Source organism: Bufo gargarizans, chromosome 3 (assembly GCF_014858855.1).
Source record: "Bufo gargarizans isolate SCDJY-AF-19 chromosome 3, ASM1485885v1, whole genome shotgun sequence".
In the NCBI taxonomy this organism is placed as follows: Eukaryota; Metazoa; Chordata; class Amphibia; order Anura; family Bufonidae; genus Bufo; species Bufo gargarizans.
This window is the reverse complement of record NC_058082.1, coordinates 168,174,970-168,194,219: the sequence shown is the minus strand read 5'-3', so window position 1 is coordinate 168,194,219 and position 19,250 is coordinate 168,174,970. Positions and strand designations below refer to the sequence as shown.

Below are 19,250 nucleotides of genomic sequence, written 5' to 3'. Positions count from 1 at the left end.
ACCTCTTGGTGAGAGATCATAGACTTCTAGACATGGCTCAATAATTTACTCAAAGACATTTTGCCCAGTTCACAGAGTTTGAGACAAACAGGATGGTCATTTTGAAGAATAAATAGGATGTTGTACATAAAAACAATTAATTTTTATATATATATATATATATATATATATATATACATAAAAGCGTAAGCAAACATATACAGTATTGTATAGGCTAAAAAACAGCTACATACACCTCTATGTATTGAGATGTTTCTTAATATACCGGTGGATATGAGAGTGGATACAGAAGTGGCTTGTCTAACCATACACCTGATGTTAATAACTGGATCCTTAAAGTCCCATATCTCGGAAACTGAAAAAAAAAAAAAGATCCCTCTGGAGCGATATAAATAGGTGTGTTGATTTCCTGTATATGGATCCCGTGTTTTGCAGTGGGATAGTTGATTAGGACAAAGTTTATATCGAACACAATGGGATAGATATATTGCATGCTGAGATGTAGTTGTGACAAAGTTTATGCCAAAGTTTATATCAAGCACAATGAAATATATATTGCAAGCTGGGATATATATTCAACCTCACCAGATGAGCATGTTGGGGGCAGTGGTTACGTGAGGGCACAAAATTCTAAAAAACTAATATATAGCACTATATTGAATATAGTGCTATATATTTGTTTTTTAGACTATTCGTAATTTTTTTCCATCTGAAGTCATGATTCCTCCCTGCTTAAGTTGCTTGTGGGCCAATTACTCATTGGCCCACAAGCAAGAATCAGGGAGGAATAATGTGTTCAGATGGAAAAAATGACAAATATTCAATATAACGAATATATAGCACTATATTTTAAATATTCGCGAATTCTCCGAAGTGGCGATATTCGAGATTAAAAAAAACGCTTTTCGAATATTTGCGCTCAACACTAGTAAATAGTAGAATGATGTGCTTTATCAAAAAGGTCTATCTTTGTCTCATCTGTCCCCAAGATGTTTTCCCAGAAGAATTTTGGATTACTCACATACATTTTGGCAAACTGCAGTCTACCTTTTTTATGTCTCTGTGTCAGAAGTGGGGGTCCTCCTGGAACTTGACTGGGGCTGCTTATCAGCCATCTGGACTATGCTGTGTTGCAATCTTTATTCAAATTTTCTCTTCCGTCCACGCCCAGTGAGATTAGCAACAGTGCCATTGGTTGCAAACTTCTTGATAATGTTGTGCACTGTGGACAAAGGCAAACCTAGATCTCTGGAGATGGACTTGTAACCTTGAGATTGTGGATATGTTTCCACAATTTAGGTTCTCAAGTCCTCAGACAGTTCTCTTCTCCTCTTTCTGTTCTCCATGCTTAGTGTGGCACAGGGCCGGCCTTTGGGGTGGGCGGGCTGTGCGGCCGCACAGGGCGCCATAGCAACAGGGGCGCCGACGGCCGACAGCTCACAGTGTAATATGCGGCAGGCGAGCGAGCTCGCGGCGGCGGCTGGGCACAGGGAGATGAGCGCTTCCATTGTGGAAGCGCTCATCTCCAGTCATCTGTATCGCCGTCCTTAGGACAGCGATACAGATGCCTGCCTGTGCTGCGGTAGGGGAGGGAGAGGCGTGTCCCTTTCCCTTCTTCTGATAGGCTGCAGGCACTAGGCTGGCAGCCTATCAGAGGCCGGCGCAGGCGGCGCGATGACGGCATCGCGCCGCCTGAGCCATACAGCGTGGGACACAGGCCAGAAGAGGCCTGCATCACATCACTGACATGGAGGTAAGTATTTTTTTTTTTTTTTTTTTTTTATTATGTACAATGCTATTACTGGCAAAGGGGGGGGGGGGGCTGTTATTACTGGCAAAGGGGGAGGCTGTTATTACTGGCAAAGGGGGGGGACTGTTATTACTGGCAAAGGGGGGGCTGTTATTACTGGCAAAGGGGGGGGGCTGTTATTACTGGCAAAGGGGGGGCTGTTATTACTGGAAAAGGGGGAGGCTGTTATTACTGGCAAAGGGGGGGCTGTTATTACTGGCAAAGGGGGGGCTGTTATTACTGGCAAAGGGGGGGGCTGTTATTACTGGCAAAGGGGGGCTGTTATTACTGGCAAAGGGGGGGGGCTGTTATTACTGGCAAAGGGGGGGGCTGTTATTACTGGCAAAGGGGGGGCTGTTATTACTGGCAAAGGGGGGGCTGTTATTACTGGCAAAGGGGGGGCTGTTATTAATGGCAAAGGGGGGGCTGTTATTACTGGCAAAGGGGGGGCTGTTATTACTGGCAAAGGGGGGGGCTGTTATTACTGGCAAAGGGGGTCTGTTATTACTGGCAAAGGGGGGGCTGTTATTACTGGCGGGGGCTGTTATTACTGGCACAGAGGGGCTGTTATTACTGACACAGAGGGGCTCTTATTACTGGGGGCTGTTATTACTGGCACAGAGGGGCTCTTATTACTGGGGGCTGTTATTTCTGGCACAGAGGGGCTCTTATTACTGGGGGCTGTTATTACTGGCACAGAGGGGCTCTTATTACTGGGAGCTGTTATTACTGGCACAGGGGGGCTGTTATTACTGGGGGCTGCTATTACTGGCACAGGGGGGCTGCTATTACTGGCATAGGGGGCTATTATTACTGGCACATGGGGGGCTGTTAATACTGGCACATGATTGGGGGCACTATAGGGGCATCTACTGAGGCCACAAAGAAGGGGTATTTTATATGAGCTCTCTGTACAGTACAAATTTATACTGGGACACATACTATGGGGAAGGGGGGAGAGGAGTACTATGGGGTCATCTACAGGGCGCCACAAGGTTAGCTCACACAGGGCGCCTGAACACCTAAGGCCGGCCCTGGTGTGGCACATACAGACACACAATGCAAAGATTGAGTCAATTTCTCCCCTTTTTAGGTATTTTTTTTTTTATATTGTTCACACCTATTACTTGCCCCAGGTGAGTTTGAATAAGCATCACATGCTTGAAACAAAGTTGTTTACCAACAATTTTGTCCAGCCCATTTTTGGAGTTTTGTGTGAAACTACCGTATGTTTAATTTACCTTTTTTTCCCCCTCAGTTTTTTAAGTGTTGCTCCAGTACATGCAAAGGAAATAAACATGTAACAAAATATGTGTAATTGCAATAATTTTCTGGGAGAAATAATTTATTTTCTGGAAAAATGTCAGGGGTGCCAACACTTTCAGCCACGACTGAATATACTACTATAACTTTGTATTCATTTCTATGATTTTAATGTCTTTGTAATATAAGTATTTTAGATTTGTGGGGAATCATTGATTAAGTGATTTATCTTATCATGTGTATGTGTTTTGAGTCTTTTCTAAGAGGTTTATAGGCAGTATTAAATACACTTGGAAAAATTGTACATTTGTTACTGGTGTGAGAATCCTTCTTAATAATCTCTTCAAATAGTTACTCGCAATTAAATAGGCCCATGGCTAAAATTGATAAATTGGCGTGGTAATCAAGGGGATCAATCCTCTGGTACTGAAGTGGTTAAATAAAGGATAGCAGTTAATGTCAAAGCTCGCACATCACGTATGTTCATTGTTTGTATAGCAAATCCACCTTGCATATTCATCTAGTGAATAATAACTAAAATGTTGCATCCAGGAGCGTAACAAGGACACATAGGCCCCCTAAAAAAAAACATGGAATGGGGCCCCACTTTAATCCAGGACATGAGAAGGTTATGATTATTTGACGTCTCTAATGCACATAGTGATGTCACAATAGTGGGATAATGTGCAGGGTGAAGTTACAGCACAGGAATAATGCGTACAATGATGTCACAGCCATAAGGCTCACAGTGATAATACAATAGTATGATAGGCATGATGATACATATATTGTTATATATATTCATATACATCACTAACTGTACATATGCAGATGGGCCCCCTTAGTTATTGGGCTCCATAGCAGCTGCTATGCCTTCTACCCTGGTAGTTATGCCCATGGTTGCATCTTACTATGTATTTTTACAGCATTTCACAGTTCTGTGAAATTCTTCAACCAATTGTGCCAGATTTGATCTGTCAACTTATTGGAATAGACAATATGTGCATAAAAGACACAATTTGGGCAAAACCAAAATTTCCCACAGCCGCATTCGTCATCCCGATACAGCAGTGATAGCATTTACTGGGTCCACCCTGTATCTCCGTGTGCTGATTATTTCACACTGAGGCACGCTGAGTTTTTCTACCGTTATCTGAGGCATGTCTGTACTGTATGTACTGCCTCTAGGAGAACGTCTGCTCCTTACAAGAGCACCACTTGACAGCGTAGAGCGTTCACTATGGATCCATACCACAAACCGATACTGCAGTCTGGGCACTGCCATGTGGATCTGTATACACAGTACTGCCATGTGGATCTGTATACCTGAAAGAGCCGTATCCTATATGTATATAGTTTGGTTTTCTAGTCATGTGCCAAAGTAAAAGGTTATTTGGCTTCCGCATTAAAGTTACTCTGTAACGTTGCAGGTGGATGGGTAACATGGATGGGTGGATGACACTAAGAGTACAGTCACACGGTCAGGTTTCCTGATGTAGTTTTGAAAGCAAAATATCAGGAGTGGATCTTAAAAGGAGAGGAAATACAAAGGACAGATATCATGCCTCCTCTTTTTTTAATTTATTCCTGGTTTGGGCTTTCACCTTTCAGTGTGGAAGCCTTCAGAGTGTAGCCAGTGACCCAGGGACATGAATGACACGTCACTGCTGCAGCCACTGATTGGCTGCAGCAATTATGTGCGGCCTCGTTAACAGGATGTTGATTCCCAGAGACCTGGGACGTGCAGAAGCAATAATGGAGCCGGAACCCAGCAGCGGGGACCAGGTAAGTATGAACATCACCACGGGTCCGTCTACTCTGAAGATTCTGGTAAAAAAAAGTTTTAAAGTTGGATATAGAAACGTAGAAACATAGACTGTGTTGGCAGATAAGAACCATTTGGCCCATCTAGTCTGTCCAATATACTGAATACTATGGATAGCCCCTGGCCCTATCTTATATGAAGGATGGCCTTATGCCTATACCATGCATGCTTAAACTCCTTCACTGTATTTTCAGTTACCACTTCTGCAGGAAGGCTATTCCATGCATCCACTACTCTCTCAGTAAAGTAATACTTCCTGATATTACTTTTAAACCTTTGCCCCTCTAATTTAAAATGATGTCCTCTTGCTGTTTTTCTTCCTTTAAATATTCTCTCCTCTTTTACCTGGTTGATTCCCTCTATATATCTTAAAGTTTCTATCATATCCCCTCTGTCTCGTCTTTCTTCCAAGCTATACATGTTAAGGTCCTTTAATCTTTCCTGGTAAGTTTTATCCTGCAATCCATGTACTAGTTTAGTAGCTCTTCTCTGAACTCTCTCCAAAGTATCAATATCCTTCTGGAGATATGGTCTCCAGTACTGAGCACAATACTCCAAATGAGGTCTCACTAGTGCTCTGTAGAGCGGCATGAGCACCTCCCTCTTTCTACTGGTAATTCCTCTCCCTATACACCCAAGCATTCTGCTAGGATTTCCTGCTGCTCTATGACATTGTCTGCCTACCTTTAAGTCTTCTGAAATAATGACCCCTAAATCCCTTTCCTCGGATACTGAGGTTAGGACTGTATCACTGATTCTGCTCTTTGGTTTTTACGCCCCAGGTGCGTTATCCTGCACCTATCAACATAAAATTTTAGTTGCCAGATTTTTGACCATTCCTCTAGTTTTCCCAAATCCTTTTCCATTTGGTGTAGCCCTCCAGGAACATCAACCCTGTTACAAATCTTTGTGTCATCAGCAAAAAGACACACCTTACCATCGAGGCCTTCTGCAATTTCACTGATAAAGATATTAAACAATATGGGTCCCAGAACAGATCCCTGAGGTACCCCACTGGTAACAAGACCATGGTCTGAATATACTCCCTTGACTACAACCCTCTGTTGTCTGTCCCTCGGCCACTGCCTAATCCATTCAACAATATGGGAGTCCAAGCTCAAAGACTGCAGTTTATTGATAAGCCTTCTATGTGGGACAGTATCAAAAGCCTTACTATAGTCTAGATAAGCGATGTCTACTACACCTCTGCCATCTATTATTTTAGTCAACCAATCAAAAAAATCTATAATATTAGTTTGACATGATCTCCCTGAAGTAAACCCATGCTGTTTTTCATCTTTCAATCCATGGGATTTTAGATGTTCCACAATCCTCTCCTTAAGTATGGCTTCCATTAATTTCCCTACTATTGATGTCAGGCTTACTGGCCTATAGTTGTCCGATTCCTCCCTACTATCTTTCTTGTGAATGGGCACAACATTTACTAATTTACAATCTTCTGGGACGACTCCTGTTACCAGTGATTGGTTAAATAAATCTGTTAATGTTTTTGCTAGTACACCGCTAAGCTCTTTTAATAGCTTTGGGTGTATCCCATCAGGCCCCTGTGACTTATTTGTATTAATTTTAGACAGTTGACTTAGAACCTCTTCCTCTGTAAAGACACATGCATCAAATGATTCATTAGTCTTCCTCCCTAACTGAGGTCCTTTTCCTTCATTTTCCTTTGTAAAAACTGAACAGAAGTATTCATTGAGGCAGTCAGCTAGTTCTTTATCTTCTTCCATATACCTTCCTTCTTGTTTTTAATTTGGAAATTCCTTGTTTTAATTTCCTTTTTTCACTGACTGAGCTAATTTCTCTTCTGCCTGTGCTTTAGAAGCTCTTATAACTTGCTTAACCTCTCTCTCTCTCTGCCTAATCTCCCTGTCATCCTCGTTTTTTTTTTCTAATTACTAAATGCTATCTTTTAGTTTTTAATGATTTTGGCCACTTATGCTGAGTGCCACAGTGGTCTCTTCCTTTTTTTGCTTTTACTGACAAGCCTAATGCAATTATCTGTTGCCTTCAATAGTGCCACTATTAAGTAGTCCCATTTCTCCTGGACTCCATTTAAACTGTTCCTGTCTGATAGAGACTCGTATACCACTAATCTAATTTTAGAAAAGTCTGTTTTTTAAAAATCTAAAACTTTTGTTTTTGTGTGGTGTGACTCAGTCACTGTACTTATAGTAAACCACACGGACTGGTGATCACTAGATCCCAAGCTTTCTCCTACAGTAATATCAGATACCAAATTCCCATTTGTGAATACTAAATCTAAAATTGCCTCCTTCTGGGTTGGCTCCTCAACTACTCGCTGTAGAGATAATCCCAGTAGTGAATTTAGAATATCTGTACTCCTTGCAGAACTAGCTATTTTGGTTTTCCAGTTTACATCAGGAAGATTAAAGTCTCCCATAATGATAACTTCCCCTTTCAATGTCATTTTAGATATTTCCTCAACTAGTAGATCATCTAATTCTTTGACTTGGCCAGGGGGTCTGTCATGGTCTTACCTCCTTGCTGTTCCCTTCGTTTGACATGTGCTGGCGGCCATCTTGGTTTCTGGGTTTTCTTGTAGCCTCCCACCCTGCGGCTCCTCCTTCCCACTGGGAGGAGCTGGATGCCTAGCTCATATATATAGGAGGTCTGTGGCTTCAGTTCCTTGCTTGGTCCTCCTGTGTTCACATGCTTCCAAGACTGCTGCTGCTTCTGGTTCCTGATCCTGGCCTCGTCTGACTACCCCGTTGGTTCCTGATTCCGGCTTCGTCTGACTACCCCGTTGGTTCCTGATTCCGGCTTCGTCTGACTACCCCGTTGGTTCCTGTTCCTGGCTTCGTCTGACTACCCTTCTGGTTCCTGACCTCTGTCTCCGCAAGACCCTGCTTCGGTTTAGCCATCCGTTCGGACTTTGCTACGGCTTGCTCTTCAATAAAACCTTCTTATTTTCCACTTATCTCTTGTTGTACGTCTGGTTCATGGTTCCATGACATTAGGACCAAGCCATGAATTCTGACGGTACAGGGCCACCCTCGCTACCTACGCTGGTTGCCAGACTTGATCAGCAGGATCACCTGTTGGGTCGGTTCGCTGTGGCGTTGCAAACCCTGCTTGAATGCACGGCTCATTTAGCTTCCGTTGCCGATGGGTCGGTAGTCGCTCCTGGGCCCGCTCCTACTGCCGCTCCGGTTGTTGCGCCAGAGTCTACCCTGACACCTGTTGCTGCGCCTGTGGTGTTTCAGGGTATGACCGGTTCTGCCCCCCTTCCACAGCGCTTTGGGGGAGAGCCAACTCAGTGCCGAGGTTTCCTTAACCAGGTGGGCATTTACTTCGAGTTGCTGCCACATGCCTTTCCTACTGAGAGATCAAGGGTGGGCTTCTTGATCTCGCTGCTCTCGGACAAGGCCTTGGCCTGGGCCAGCCCTTTATGGGAGAACAACAATCCGGTGGTTGCCGAGTTTTCCGGTTTTGTTGCTTCTCTTCGGAAGGTATTCGATGTGCCGGCTCGTGCTGCCTCTGCTGCGAAGCTCCTTATGTCCATCAGACAGGGTTCACGATCCGTAGCTGAATACGCCATTGAGTTTCGTACCCTGGCAGCAGAGGTGGGCTGGAATAATGAGGCTCTGGTCGCTGCTTTCTCTCATGGTCTCTCGGATGCCTTGAAGGATGAGGTTGCAGCTAAGGACCTACCAGTGGAGCTCGAGTCTCTTATTTCTTTCCTGATTTTGATTGACACCAGACTCAGGGAGAGACCTTCCTTTAAGGAGAGCCTGCGGAGGTCTCCTAACAGATTGGCGCCTACGTTTGCTGTCCCACCCGTGCCTCCCTCTCCTCCCACGCCTCCTGGGGATGACTTGTCTGGGGGTGAACCCATGCAGCGGGGGTTTGCTCGCCTGTCTGAGGGGGAGAGGGTACTCCGGAGACGCGAGGGCCGATGCATGTACTGTGGTCTCGGTGGGCATTTTCGGTTGGCATGTCCGAACCGTCCGGGAGAACGCTCGCACCTGAGGTCCTGTCGGGGGCAGATCTTGGGTGGAGTCTCCTCGTCCCCGGTTTCCCGTGTTGACAAACCACTGATCACGGTTGTCCTCTCCTGGGTCGGGGGCTCGGTGACGACCCAGGCGTTGGTGGACTCTGGTGCTGGTGGTTTGTTCATTGATAGAGTGTTCGTTGCCGCCAATTCCATTCCTCTGCAGCCTCGAGGTTCCCCACTGGCTCTTGAGGCGATAGACGGCAGACCCCTTCTGCCGCCACACGTGACTCATGAGACCCTTCCAGTGGGGATGGCCATTGGTGCCGTTCACAGAGAGTCGGTCTGTCTCCAGGTTATTTCGTCTCCACACTACTCGGTGGTCTTGGGGTACCCCTGGCTCCAGAAGCATAATCCGACTTTCGAACCGCAGTGTGGGGCTAGTTGCATCCATGGGCCTGTCAAGTTGCTGTGTACTTCCTCGGACTCTCTGTTGCCTCCTGAATACGAAGAGTACCGGGATGTATTCGATAAGGTGCGCGCGGTTGCCCTACCTCCGCACCGCCCATACGATTGTGCCATAGAGTTACAATCCGGTGCCGTTCCTCCTCGTGGCAAAGTCTATCCACTGTCGGTAGCGGAGAATGAGGCCATGGAGGAGTACGTGAGGGAGGCGCTTTCACGCGGACACATTCGCAAATCCTCGTCCCCGGCAGGGGCTGGATTTTTCTTTGTGAAAAAGAAGGGCGGCGAGTTGAGGCCTTGCATCGATTACAGGGGTCTCAATCGCATCACGATCAAGAACGCTTACCCGATACCCTTGATTTCCGAGCTGTTCGATCGCCTCAAAGGGGCCACGGTCTTTACCAAACTCGACCTGAGGGCGGCATATAACCTGGTAAGGATCAAGGCGGGCGATGAGTGGAAGACCGCGTTTAACACCAGGACCGGTCATTATGAATCCTTGGTTATGCCCTTTGGGTTGTGCAATGCGCCCGCAGTCTTCCAGGAATTCATCAACGATGTTTTCCGTGACCTGTTGCAGCAGTGTGTGGTGGTCTATTTGGATGACATCTTGGTATATTCTGCATCCATGGAGGCCCACATTCTGGATGTCAGACGAGTGTTGCAACGCTTACGAGAGAACAAGCTGTTCGGTAAGCTTGAGAAATGCGAATTTCACCGATCCCAGGTAACCTTCTTAGGTTACATCATTTCCGCCGAGGGGTTCTCCATGGATCCTGAGAAGGTTTCGGCTGTCTTACAGTGGCCCCAGCCCAGTGGGCTTCGTGCCCTGCAGCGCTTTTTGGGCTTCGCCAATTATTATCGGAAGTTCATCAGGGACTTTTCCATGCTAGCCAAGCCTCTCACGGATCTGACCAGGAAGGGCAGTAATCCTCAGGTCTGGCCGCTCGAGGCCATCCGAGCTTTTGAGGCTCTAAAGTCCGCCTTTGTGTCGGCTCCGATTCTGTCGCATCCCAACCCTGGGTTGCCTTTTGTCCTCGAGGTGGACGCGTCTGAGACGGGAGTAGGCGCCCTCCTGTCTCAGCGTAGAACACCAGAGGGTCCTCTGCTTCCTTGTGGGTTTTACTCCCGGAAACTGTCTTCCGCGGAGTGCAACTATCAGATTGGTGACAGGGAGTTATTGGCCATCGTGCAGGCCCTTAAAGAATGGAGGCACTTGCTCGAGGGCTCGGTGGTTCCGGTTCTCATCCTGACGGACCACAAGAATCTGACCTACCTCTCTGAGGCCAAGAGATTGACACCACGTCAGGCCAGATGGGCTCTGTTCTTGTCACGTTTTAATTACGTGGTCTCCTACCTACCCGGCTCCAAGAACATCAGAGCAGATGCCTTATCACGGCAGTACTCCGAGCTGTCCGGGGAGGAGTCGATTCCGACTACGGTCATACCCCCGAATCAGATCCTGGCCGCTATTCGCACCAGCCTGACTTCTCCTCTGGGTGAGCAGATTTTGGCGGCTCAATCTGGTGCTCCCTCTGGGAGACCCAACGGCAGATGTTTTGTGCCTGAGGAGTTGCGCACTCGGTTGTTGCGAACCTACCATAACTCCAAGGCCGCGGGGCACCCTGGAAAGAATCAGCTGTCCTGGGCGGTTTCACGTCTGTTCTGGTGGCCTTCTCTACGTTCCGACATCGCCGCATATGTAGCGGCATGCTCCGTTTGTGCCCAGAGTAAGTCCCCTCGGCACCTTCCGTTGGGTCTTTTGCAACCCATAGCCACCGGGGAGCGTCCATGGTCACACCTGGGGATGGATTTCATTGTGGACCTCCCTGCATCCCGAGGCCATACGGTCATTCTCATGATTGTGGATCGGTTTTCCAAAATGTGCCACTGTGTTCCTCTCAAGAAGTTACCCTCTGCACAAGAGTTGGCCTCAATTTTTGCCAGGGAGGTCTTCCGGTTGCACGGTTTGCCCAAGGAGATTGTGTCGGATCGGGGGAGTCAGTTTGTGTCCAGGTTCTGGCGCGCCTTTTGCTCCCAGTTGGGGATTCATCTATCTTTCTCCTCGGCCTACCACCCTCAGTCCAATGGGGCCGCAGAACGATCCAATCAGGCCTTGGAGCAATTCCTTCGTTGCTATGTCTCCGATCACCAAGACAATTGGGTTGACCTCCTGCCTTGGGCTGAGTTTGCCAGGAACACGGCGGTGAACTCTTCCTCTGGGACGTCTCCCTTCATGGCCAATTATGGGTTCCAACCTGCCGTGTTACCGGAGGTATTCTCTCCCCAGGATATTCCGGCTGTGGAGGATCACCTTTCCGTCCTACGTGCTTCTTGGGTACAGATCCAGAGGTCCCTTGAGGTCTCTGCGCAGCGCCAGAAACTCCAGGCTGATCGCAGACGAGCGCCCGCTCCTTCCTACCAGGTCGGAGACCGCGTATGGTTGTCCACCCGCAACCTCAACCTTCGAGTGCCCACTCCCAAGCTGGCGCCTCGCTTTGTTGGTCCCTTCCGAGTGCTTCGCAGGGTAAACCCGGTAGCCTATGCCCTTGCGCTTCCTCCTGGCATGCGGATCTCCAACGTGTTTCATGTCTCCCTGTTGAAGCCACTGGTGTGTAATCGTTTCACTTCCTCGATTCCTCGGCCTCGTCCGGTCCAAGTGGGCAATCGTGAGGAGTATGAGGTGAGCAATATCCTGGACTCACGCCTGGTCCGCGGCCGGGTGCAGTTTTTGGTCCATTGGCGTGGTTATGGTCCAGAGGAGCGTTCCTGGGTTCCCTCCGCAGATGTCCATGCTCCTGTCTTGCTCCGAGCCTTCCACGCACGCTTCCCTCAGAAACCGTTCCGTACTCCGCGGAGGAGGGGCCCTTGAGGGGGAGGTACTGTCATGGTCTTACCTCCTTTCTGTTCCCTTCGTTTGACATGTGCTGGCGGCCATCTTGGTTTCTGGGTTTTCTTGTAGCCTCCCACCCTGCGGCTCCTCCTTCCCACTGGGAGGAGCTGGATGCCTAGCTCATATATATAGGTGGTCTGTGGCTTCAGTTCCTTGCTTGGTCCTCCTGTGTTCACATGCTTCCAAGACTGCTGCTGCTTCTGGTTCCTGATCCTGGCCTCGTCTGACTACCCCGTTGGTTCCTGATTCCGGCTTCGTCTGACTACCCCGTTGGTTCCTGATTCCGGCTTCGTCTGACTACCCCGTTGGTTCCTGTTCCTGGCTTCGTCTGACTACCCTTCTGGTTCCTGACCTCTGTCTCCGCAAGACCCTGCTTCGGTTTAGCCATCCGTTCGGACTTTGCTACGGCTTGCTCTTCAATAAAACCTTCTTATTTTCCACTTATCTCTTGTTGTACGTCTGGTTCATGGTTCCATGACAGGGTCTATATATCACACCTACACAAGTTACCTTATGATTATTAAGCTGCAGCGTAACGCAAACTGACTCTAAATTGGTCTCGCTAACTTGTATTGTATTAGATTATATGCTATCTTTCACATACAGGGCCACCCCTCCCCCTTTCTTGCCTTCTCTGTCTTTCCTATATAGAGAGAACCCTTGCATTGTTATATCCCAGTCATTACTCTCATTGAACCATGTCTCAGTAACAGGAACTAAATCTGTATTCTCAGATGCCATTATAGACTCAAGTTCATTGATCTTATTCTCTAAGCATTTGTAGACAAGACTCTGAGCTTGTCATTTCTTAACCTATGTGCTACTGGCATCTTCTGGCATTGTTCCGGGGGGCAGTCGGACTGATGGATTATCCCTCTTTTGTCCCCCTTTCCTAGTTTAAATGCTCTTTAGCAAATACTTTTAACTGTTTACTGAGGACATTCGTTCCCTTGAGAGAAAGATGCAAACCATCTTTCTTGTACAGTTCTTTTCTGTTCCAACTAGATCTAACATGAGACACAAAGCCAAATCCTTGGTTCCGACACCATTCATCATTTCTTAATGCTTATCTGCCTGTCATGCTGAAGGTTATGCACAGGCAAAACTGCAGAGAATGAAAAAGTCAATGCAACCTCCCGTATATTATTACCAAGTGTGTGAAAAGCTTCCTTCACCTTTGAAACCTCATTGCAAGCCAGATCATTTGTCCCAAGATGGACAATAACATCCACCTCCCTTTCCTGCTTTGCTTGCCTAACAATATTAAGGATATGTCGTCTGTCCCTGTTAGTGGTAGCACTAGGGAGACATTTCACAAAACCATTTTCCTCAAATTTCACACCTCTTATGATAGAATCGCCCACCAACAGCTGCTTACTTTCAGCCCTCACCTTATCCTTTTTGCCTTTGGCTGCAGTCTTGCATACCTTACTCATAGGAGATGATTGTTCCTCACCCACTGTGCCTGAGTCATCCTCCATGTGGCTCTTGCACTCTGAAAGGGCTGCAAATGAATTATGGAGTGCCACAGACTGTGGGACATGTCTTCTATCAACAACTCTAAGTCTACCAGAACTTGCAGTAACCCATCTTCCATTTCTAGGAGGCCTCTGTGGCAGTGGCATTGCAACATTCCCAGCCTGAGTTTGTTTAACAGTTAATTTACAAATCTCAGATTTCAAAAATGATATTTCCTGCTGCATTATGGAGAGCTGTCTACAGATCAGACAGCATCCAAACCTCCGAAGAGTGGAACATGAAAGAAAAGCACAACAATTCCTGCACTGAACCAGATCTGCCATTTCAAAGAGGGGAAAGAGTTTAAACAAACAAATCTTACTTTTTAGATTGTATCCACCTCCAGATTACCTCCTGAGTATCTCTTGAATATCTCTAGTGCACTTAGAAATTCTGCACTTTGAGAATGATGCAAGCCTTTAAACCTTTCAGCCCCAGAGGATTTTTCATTTTTGCATTTCCATTTTTTACTTCCTGCCTTCCCGAATCTATAACTTTTTTATTTTTCTGATCACAAAGCCGAGAGCTTGTTTTTTGCGGGACAGGTTTTACTTTCTAATAGCACCACTTAATATTGCATAAATGTAGTGGGAAGCTGGAAATAAAACACAATTCCACCACAGTTTTCAGGATTTTTATGGGGTCTTACTATCCAGAAATACACCTTAATGGGGGAATTTCTGGCGCAGATTGCGATGGATGGGGAAGGGAACGGGTCCGGTGCATCTACATAATTTTGGCATATCCAATACCAATGCAGGGGCCTATTAAGAACTGAGTCTAAAAGTTTCTCTGGGTGTTACAACCCCACCCAAAAATACTCAGATTTAATGTGCCCATACAGAACATGTTGTGTGTTCAAGAACAACATGCAAAACTGAATCATAGTTTTGTAATACAGTTTTTGGCAGCTCAGCTTGTACAAGATGCCTAACTGAATAATGCATCTCAAAACCACTGCAATCTCTTGAGAAAACTGTGTTTGGGTTTGCCACATGGTTCACAGCTGCACAGCACAATGCCGGACAAAAGCTACATGTTTGCTGCTACTCATAGTAGATCTACCACAGTTTTCGACCCAAAAGATTAAAAATCCTGTTATCACTTTACCATTGCAGATTTCTTTTTACTGCATATACCTATCAGCTCCTCCACACCTAGCTAATCATGTATACTGCTGTATCACAGCAGTATTTTATACAGAGCCTTAAAGAGGTATTTTAGCTAGGATATGCCCCCATTGTCTGATATGTGCTGGTCCCACCTCTGGGACCTGCACCTACACCGAGAATGGAGCGTGGAGAGTGGTGGCTGGAGGACCCCAGGAAACCACAAAGCGCTCTCCCCATGCAAGTAAATGGGAGCGCACCACGCTTGCGCAGTCACCGCTCCCATTCATTTCTATGGGGCTGATGGAAATTTTCGGCAGCCACATAGAAATTAATGGAGGGCTCAGGGCGGCTGCGCATGCACAGTGCGCCCTTCACCACCTTTCCCAACTCCGTTCTCGGTGTAGGTGTGGGTCCCAGAGGTGGGACCTGCACCTATCGGACAATGAGGGAATATCCTAGAGCAGGGGTAGGCAACCTCGGGCACTGCAGCTGCTGTGAAACTACAATTCCCAGCATGCATACTTCCTCTCACCTTCTCAGAACTCTCACAGGAATGAATGGAGCATGCTGGGAATTGTAGTTTCACAACAGCTGGAGTGCCGATGGTTGATGAGCCCTGTCCTAGAGATATGCCCCCATTGTTTGTGATGGGAATATCCCTTTTAAAGAGGTTTTCCAGTAGTACAATATTTATAGCCTACTCTCAGGAGAAGTCATCAGAATCTTATTGGTGGGAGTTCGATTCCCGATCAGGTGTTTGAAGAAGCCACTGTGCTCCGGTGCAGCACCGTGGCATGTTTACAGCATACCGAGTGCCATCAACCGTATAGTGGCGGTGCTTGGTGTTGCAGCCCAGGTCCATTCACCTGCACATAAGCCATGTGACCAATGAACTTGACATCACCGGCCTAGGACGAGGTTGTGGTGCTCACTGGAGTACCACGGTTTCTTCAAACAGCTTGAGGGGCCAGATGTTGGACCCCCACTGATCAGACATTGATGATCTATCCTGAGGTTAGGTCATCAATATTGTACTCCTCAAAAACCCCTTTAATAAGACAGAAGAAGACATATGAGCACTCTACTGTACCTCCCAATACTTATGATTTAAGAGTTTTTTGCTGACAGATGTATGACAGTTTCCATCTTGACATGTTCCATCGGATTCCATATTTATGGAGGAATTCTCCCCTAAAAGCTTTACCTCATTGTAGGGCCTATACAGCAGCTCTGTATAGGAAGAATGCAGGCTCTGAGCACAAGGGTCTGCCGTGAGCATGAGTATGAAATTCATAAAACCTGACAGATTAATAAAACAAGAGACTAGAAGACAGTCCTGGGACAGTCCCACTAATCTCCTTGGTCCGAAGTGTGTATTTTGTGGTGTTCCTGGGAGGTTGAAGAGGTGGAGCCTAAATGCCCAATTTTTATTTGTTGGTAAGTATGGTTTAGTAATAAGTAGGCTTGATATTTCTGACCTCTTTACAACTTAACCAAAGTACACGTAAAGGGGTCGTCCGACTTAAGTTAAAGTTAAAAAAAAAGTGCTGCTCACCATTTTCCTACAGTGATGTTGTCATGTTCCTGGCTGCAGCGGTGATGTCCAGGTCACACTAGGTCACTGTGCAGCTGGTACTGATTGCCTGCAGTAGTGACGTAGTGTGTACGGGACGTCACTGCTTCACCTAGGAAAAAAACACCGGTATGGGAGGACTGGAGCGCAGCAGGGAACAAACAGGTGAAAAGTGGTGTGTATAACTCCTTTTATTATTTTAGCACATTTACAGCTGCTGCCAGTGTTTTAACTTAACTTGGACAACCCGTGTAAGATTTGAAGGAGCACTGAGTATAGGAAAGGGCAGGGGACGTACAGATTGTGTTTACCTAGCTATTTTGAGTATCTAGTAAATGTTTGAAACAGTCTAACAGATAAGAGAAAGGGCTGTTCACACACAGCGTCTTTTGATGCCAGAATTTTGGAATGGATTCTGCACCAAAAAGCCACCAGGGGCCGCATAGAATCTGCCTTCCAATGGATTCATTGGCCATACTGCCATTTGCACAGCTGGCGGTTTAAAGCCGTGAGTGAGCCAGGAAAAGACGTGTGCTTTTTTGGTGCGGTGTCAGGGTGGACACCGCTGGGAGCAACAAAGGGTGTCTATTCACAATTTTGGCTCCATTCTTTATTCTCGCACTGATTCTACATTATACTCAGTATGATGGTCCAGAACTAAAAAGTATCTGAACAATGGAGGTCTGAACACTGGGACCTCCATCTATCATGAGAATGGGGGTACCTTAGTCTCCTGAGTCAACTCAGAGAAAAAAGACAATGCAACAGCACTCTGCAAACCAAATAAAGTACAATAATGCCATAGGTTTAAAAAATATTCAGGTGCTAACGCTACACTTATTTTATAAAGTGAGATGCTTGGCAAATGCATTTTGTACAAAACCACTTGGGCCCGTCTGCCAAACGTCAAGGCGATCTCTGTAAGACGGAAACGTAACACTAAATACTACCTGTTATGTGCCATAATGGCCGCCATAAAGTTCAGGAAGTGTTGGTTCCACATACATGCTGGGTTCACTCTTCCTTTTACCATTTTTGGTGCCATAATGGCCTCCATTACTTCCAAGGGATGCAGATACCAATATGCATGCCAAGCCCACTCCATACCTCTCTTGGTGCCAGACGGCTTCCAATGAATGAAGTGAGAGAAGGCCACAACTTTACACTTAAACTAATTAAAATCAACCTATGGGGCAGACAGGCTAGTCAGGAGCCTGAGTCAACTGAGATACGATCATGCATGCATCTCTATGGGACTGCTGGAGATTTGCAAGTGCTTGATTTTTCTTCAGCAATTACATAGATATGAATAGAGCAACAATGTATATGCAGAAATGATGCTCCATCCGCTTGGGGGACCCAGGGACCCCTGTTCTTGTGATTAATGGGAATCAGATACCTACTATCTCTATCAGTTGGAGCAGTGCTGTAGTAATGAACCCCCCTCCACTACACAGATGGCAGTGCTGTGTACTTCCAGTGCCGACTTACGGTGGCAAAGCTACGCCTAAGCAGTTGATCGGCGGGTATGTGGGATAAAGGTCAGTTAGCGATGGCCTATCCTGAGAACTGTTCATCACTTAATGAAATACAGTTGCACCTGTTTGACAATATGTTTTGATGCATACATCGAGCTGCATACAATGCAATTATGTCTATATGTTTCTATAAATTTTAAATCACCTGAACTTATTGACTGAACGTATACTATGTTTTTTGGGGTTCCGAAAAGCCTAGTGGACAAAGCATTTGAAGATGCTAAAGATTAAACATTGCAAATTATTTGATTGCTTGGCATCATATGACATTATGTAATGGTAATTATAAATATATATTACCTGAAAGTGGCCACATAATTCTTTCCAAGGAAAAAGCCAAACACAAATATTAATAAATAGGTCTTCATTTCCAGCAAGATGTGAATATGTTTAAGGTCAGAAGCTCGAATGTTGGCAGATCACAAGCTTCTTCCAGCTCACACTTGTGGGAGTGTTTACTCTTCAGTTAAACTTTAAAGTGCAGTGTCCACATTGCTACACCAGTCATTTATTTTAGAAAACTTGCCTTTTCAGACTTTCACATTGTTGCCTCAACACAATGAGACATAGATGAAGTATGTGATACTGAACAATCACTGATTTTTAAAAACAAAGGTTTAAATCCCATTGGCAAAGCTTACAGATTTCTAAGCAAAAGACTGTTAAAAGGGTGTTTCGAGGAGATATGAAAAAAACAGGACAGAACATGATAAGAATAAGAAGGAATCATTCAGTCGACTGGCCCACCAGAGTACCACGGTATTCTCTGGTGGATCCACGCTCTGTTCTGCTCCAAAGGTCCAGGAGAAAAAATACTTTTGGAGATGCCTTTGGAGACAATTACATGCCACCAGGGTCTATTTCTTTGAACCAAAACTTATTAGACTTTATGGATAATATGGGGCTTGGGTGCCAAGAATAGTTTCCTCTGGTGGGCCCAAGGAACCCCAGTCTGACCCTGGAATTATTACTTACCTCCTCCGATCCTTCACTTCTGTCATACCACTGCTGCTCCAGTCCCGGCTGCCCTGCACTTCTTGTCCTGGCTTGACTTGCAAAAAAAGTTAGGAAAGGCCTGCCCAACCACTCATTAACCTTAGTCAGGGGTATGGTCCTTCTCTCAAAACTCCCTTCTATAGATAAAATCTTTGTTTTCCTTTCTCTGCTTTTCACACATCTGCCTCGAAGACTTCTGCTGTGCATCCCCCATATTTTGAAATTGGCTCAACAAATCAGTTTTTTCCCATACCTCCCAATCATCCTGGATCCTTCTGCGTCCTGAGTACACAGATACAATTGAA

At 46.1% G+C, this 19,250-nt stretch overlaps 1 protein-coding gene across 1 annotated transcript in view; it reads right to left on the bottom strand.

Moving 5' to 3' along the window:
- Nucleotides 1-18,371, bottom strand: part of CPB2 (carboxypeptidase B2) — a 75,796-nt gene extending 57,425 nt beyond the window's left edge. The window contains exon 1 of the mRNA XM_044288051.1: nt 18,250-18,371. Coding sequence (XP_044143986.1) covers nt 18,250-18,317 — 68 coding nt within the window. The 5' untranslated portion in view covers nt 18,318-18,371. The remainder of the gene's footprint in view (nt 1-18,249) is intronic.
- Between the last annotated feature and the right edge of the window lie 879 nt (nt 18,372-19,250).